Source organism: Prionailurus bengalensis, chromosome E1, assembly GCF_016509475.1.
Source record: "Prionailurus bengalensis isolate Pbe53 chromosome E1, Fcat_Pben_1.1_paternal_pri, whole genome shotgun sequence".
NCBI classification, from domain to species: Eukaryota; Metazoa; Chordata; class Mammalia; order Carnivora; family Felidae; genus Prionailurus; species Prionailurus bengalensis.
This window is the reverse complement of record NC_057347.1, coordinates 43,748,138-43,753,163: the sequence shown is the minus strand read 5'-3', so window position 1 is coordinate 43,753,163 and position 5,026 is coordinate 43,748,138. Positions and strand designations below refer to the sequence as shown.

Here is a 5,026-nt window from a genome sequence, read left to right as displayed (position 1 = left end):
GCCCTCCGAGTCTCCCATCTTCCTGCAAAGCAATCTGGGCCGGAATGCGGAGACGGCCCCTAGAGGGCGCTGTCGACCACATGCCCTCCTTGAAGGGGCGTCTGAGCATCGCATGGCAATGTCTGCCTCACCAGGAAAGGGCTGCCCTGCCCTCTGGGATGGGAAGTCCAGGCATCAGCACCCTCACTCCCTCAGGCCCCAGGCGGGCCTGGTGGGGAAGGGCTGCGTCGGAAGGGAACAGCAGCAACAGGTCAGAGCCCAGGTGCATGTGTGTGCACAGGTATGTGCGAGGGCCCAGTACCGGGCCCACACATGCCTGTGGAAGTACGTGTGTGTATATGCATGTGTATCCGAGGGCCCTGTATGGACGTGTGCGCATATCTTCACGCGTGTTCAGGTGTGTGTGTGTGCACATGTGCAGCATCCTGTGGCCCTCTGGGGGAGGGGGGCTGCCAGCTCTGGGCACCTCTGACAGGTGGCGGCTTGGTCCGGCCACCTGGCTTCAACCCAGTCTCTGGGAAGCAGACCGGCAAAGTGAGGCAGAGCCCACAGCTAAAAGGAGACGTTGGCTCTGGGGTCAAGGCAGGAGCAGAGGCCTGTGGGCCACCAGAGGAGCAGCACTTACAAGATTTCTGGGGCCCAGGCTCAGCCCCTGACCTGTATGGTTTGTGCTCACTGCAGCCCCTAGGTAGATCGTATTATTCTCCCCATTGTCTAGACAGCGTGTCCTCTGAATGCTTGCCTCTGCCGGGTTGGGCCGTGAGAACAGAGTCCGACTCGCCCTTCCCTGAGTCCAGTTCAGACGTGGATGGAGGGTGGGGCCTCCCCCCCTCAGACCCTCCCCTTGAGAATCCTCCTCTTGGAGGTAGGCATAGGCCCCGCCATGGGGACACCCACTGCGCAGGCCCTTCCCTGACCACAACTTCCTGGGATACAGGTCCTTTGTCCCCCCCTCTGGGGGCGAGGGGGCCGAGAGCCCTCCCCACCAGGCCTGGTGCAGGGATGTAGCCCACCCCTGGGAGGCCCAGTGACGCAGGGCAGCAGTGGGGAGGCTGCTTGGGCTGGGGGTGAGCCAGGGCCTGCGGAGGCCCCTCTGTCCGGGCCAGATGGCTGCCGGCTCCAGTGGGAGGAGCTGCCAGCTCGGCCGGTCAGTGTCCTGGCCCAGACTCCACGCTCTGCCCTTGTCCGGCTCGGGCCTTCAGGTGCCGTTTGCGGAGGGGTCAGTGAGGGGGCTTTCTTCGAGATGCCTGTTACCTGCACCCCTGCACACCCAGGGCCCAGCCAGCCCCTCAGAGTCCCATCGCCACACTGACCAAGGCCCTGCAGGAGCCCAGGGAGGTGGCCTGCACGGTGGGGCCTTCTCCACGGTGTTCCCTTTTCCTCCATAGTTCATGCTGGATCAGCCCCTCATTCATTCGTTCGTTCATTTGTTCACTCATTCATTCATCCATTCCTCCATTCCTCCAACAAACAAATCAAGCCCCTAACGACATACCATCCCTGTTCTGGGCTCTGGAACCACCTGGATGAACAAGACAGAGTGGTCCCTGCCCTCATGAAGCTGATGCTGGACTGGGGGAGATGAGAAAACTAGTGAGCAGGTGCAGGGGAGAGTGACTGAGACTGGGCTTTCTTTAGAAAGGGTCTTCAAAGAAAGTCTCCCTGGGGGGGGGGGGCATTTGAATGGGACTGGAAGAAGGAGCCAGCCAGTCCCAATCCTGGGGGTGGGAGGAGCAGGAAGTTCCAGGTGGGGGAACCCTACTGGGGGAGGATGGGTGTGGGGGGGTCTGGTGCGCACTCCCTGACCCGAGGAGGTAGGGGCAGGGGTGCAGGGTGTGGAGGGCTTGGGGGGAAGTTGGGGCCAGAACTCAAAGGCTTGTGGGCCTTGGATTTAGGAGAGTAACAGAAACAGAATGAACATTCATAAAGCATTATGTCAGTTACCTGACATAAGCCAACTATTCCAACCTCCCCCAAATCCTATGATAAGTAGAGTTGTTATTATTATCCCATTTTACGGATGAGGAGACCATGCCCCTAAGAGATTAAATCACTTGCTCAGTGACACGCTGTGGGTCAGTGGCAGAGTTGGAATTTCTGGGGGGACAGCTGGTTCAAGAACCCTAACCGTTGGACCACACTGCCTCTGTGGATATGATCCCCTCACCTCCAACATAGACTCCTCCAGGAGGCCTTCCTGACCCCCGGGTTTGTTTCCTCTGCTTAAGCAACATATAACCGCACCATCCAGCCTAAAAAACCACGGGGGTACTCAAGAGGTCATCTTGTTTATGCCTCTGCCTCCAGGTAGATATGGTATTATAAGTCCCATCTTGAAGATGAGACTGCTGAAGCCAGAAGGGATTGGTCCATGTCCAGAGTCGGTGAGGGAAGTATGGGAACCAGGGGTGTGGTCGAGGAGCAGTAATGGTTCAGTTGGACCCGAGCATGAGGGAAAGATAGGTGATGAGGGATGGGACCTGTCCACCAAGCTGAGGAGCCGGGGCTCTGGCGTGGAGGGTGGGCAGTGGGGGGGAGGGGAAGTCACTGCCCAGTAAGCCCTGGGAGCAAATCCTGGCCTTGCCGAGTAACTTTGTGTGAGTCCTGTGCCCTCTCTGAGCCTGTTTCCCACTCTGCACGATTTGGGGTTGGCACCTCTCCTAAGAACCCTCCAGGCCTTACGTGGACTTACTCTGTGGCCACTGCTTTCTTACAGTCCCAGCAAAAAATGGAGCTCTGTTGGGTAGACACGGAATATCTTTAATGCCCTGATTTCCTTTTGACCGCGTGTGGCTTTGCTCTGAGGTATTCTGCCGGACCTTCTAGAGGCACGTGTCTCTGGGTGCTGGTTCACAAGGGAGCCTGGGTCGACATGCTCTCCTTTACCTTCAAGCCCTTCCTCTCGTGGAGCCCCGTCCAGGGCAGGCCGGCGTCGTGGGCCCGGGCCTGCGCGTGGCCTGGCTCTGAGGGCGATGGCATCGGTGGCATCAGAGGTATCAGCTCCTCCGAGGCCCCAGGGGAGGCACGAGTAAATTCGTCAGTGTCCAGGCTGGCATCGCTCCAGCCCTTGGAGCTATCGCTGTGGCCATCCGGACCAGCGGCTTCATCCTCGGATATGGTGGCAATCTTGGCTGTGTCCTCCTCAAGGTTGGTGTCTGAGTTCCCTGCCAGGTGGCTGACGGCCCCCTCAAACTTGCTGGCTGTGTGGACGTCTGCCGTATCCTCCCGCTTCTGCGCGGAGCCAAATGAAGGGGCGCCACGCAGCCCGGCCACAGCCCGGGCGGGTGTCTTAGCTCTGCCCTGGCCCGTCCAGAAGAGGGCGAGCTCTTGGCGACAGGCGGCCACGGCCAGGCTGGTGAGCAGGGTGCTGGACACCAGGTACAGCAGGGCGGGCTGGCCCATCTGCATGAGGACCATGGCCACAAAAGTGACCAGCAGGCCCACGGCATAGGCCGCCGTGCAGGCCACAAAGTAGACCTGGCGGGAACGGACTTGCACATCAAAGCGGTGACAGTAGGCCACCAGAAAGCCAGGGACCACAATGTCACCGAAGCCGAGGATGGAGAAGGGCTGGTCACACAAGGTCAAGGCTGAGAAGCTCAGCCAGGGCACTTTGAGCACCATGGGCAGCCTCTCGCGGCTCACGGAATCTACCGGGCCCGCCGCCACCCCCACCATGATGCTCTCGCCGGTCCTGGTGAGGAGGGGCGTGACGAAGACAAAGAAGACATCGAAGGCCAGCAGGGCCAGCAGGAAAGAGGCACAATTCCTGAGCGTGGGCAGCCGCACGCGCCGCAGGACCAAAAGGCAGTAGGCCACGCCCAGCGCGTCCTGCAGGAGCCACGCCCAGCTGTCCTCGTTCCGGTGGGCGATCCAGAGGACGGTCACCACCGCGCACAGGCCACCCAGCAGCAGCAGGGGCAGCTGCAGGCAGGCGCGGTGGCCAGGCAGGGGCCAGCGGTATTGCTGCAGGGGCAGGTGGCGCACCAGGGGGGCCAGGCAGCTGTAGAGGCCGGTGCCCGCCCCCAGGCCGAAGACGGCGATCATGACGTAGACAAAGCAGTCGTAGAAGAAGTAGAGGAGCAGCATGATGGAGCAGGACATGGTGACCACGGCGCCCGTCATGGCCGGCGTGAAGTCCACCGGCGCGCCCTCGTCTTCCTCCTCCTGTCCCCGCAGGGCGGCCACTGCTTCCTGCCGGTGGTGACCGCCAGGCCCCCCTCCCCCCCGGGCCCGGCGCCGCTGCAGCCGGTCAGCCTCGGTCAGGCCGGCCCAGTAGCCGCCAGCGGCCACGGTGCCCACGGCCAGGATGAAGGTGATCACCATGTTGTAGTCGAGGACGGGCTCCGGGGGCGCATACAGGGCCACGCGGACCTCAGCGCTGCCGTGGGTGTGGCGGAGGATGTCGAGCATGTCGTTGTAGCGGAGCACGGCGACGGGGATGGTGAGGCCGGGCAGGGGCTGGTGGGGGTCCTGGGGCGCCGGGGTGGTGTCTGAACACTGCTGGCCGCTGACCCGGCTCACGATGAGCAGCCCGTGGGCGCCTTGGCCCTGAGCCAGCCAGCCCTTGGCGTAGAAGCTGCAGTTGCCCCTCATGACCATGGCGGTGGTGTGGCGGAGGGGCCGCGGGCGGGGGGCGCCGGGCCCGACCTGGCGGGAGGAGTCCTTGCCCGGGCACCAGGGTGCCATGGTACCATCGTGCAGGGGCAGGAGTGGGGCGTGGTGCAGGTCCCGGGGCAGGGTGACATAGTCGGAGCTGAACAGGATGCAGTAGTCCTTGCTCCAATTTTCTGACACCACGTGGACCACGCCATACTCCCCCCGGGCAGTGGTGTTGGTAAGGAGGAGGAGGAGGAGGAGGAGGAAGAATCCCAGGAACGCCATCCTCCTCAGCCACCTACTGCTGCATCCCAACGTGGCAGGGGCTCCCAGCGCGGTCCCCTCTCCCAGGGGGTGGGTGTGGCCCTCTGTCATAGAGCAGCCCTGCCTCCTGTCTGGGAAACCAACCCGGGCCCCACCTACCTAG

General features: G+C 62.3%; 1 protein-coding gene across 1 annotated transcript; it reads right to left on the bottom strand.

Moving 5' to 3' along the window:
- Nucleotides 1-2,739: 2,739 nt before the first annotated feature.
- Nucleotides 2,740-4,967, bottom strand: SPPL2C (signal peptide peptidase like 2C). Its single transcript, XM_043584862.1, has one exon. The coding sequence runs from the start codon at nt 4,882-4,884 to the stop codon at nt 2,851-2,853; it is 2,034 nt and encodes a 677-aa protein (XP_043440797.1). The 5' UTR covers nt 4,885-4,967; the 3' UTR covers nt 2,740-2,850.
- Nucleotides 4,968-5,026: the final 59 nt, after the last annotated feature.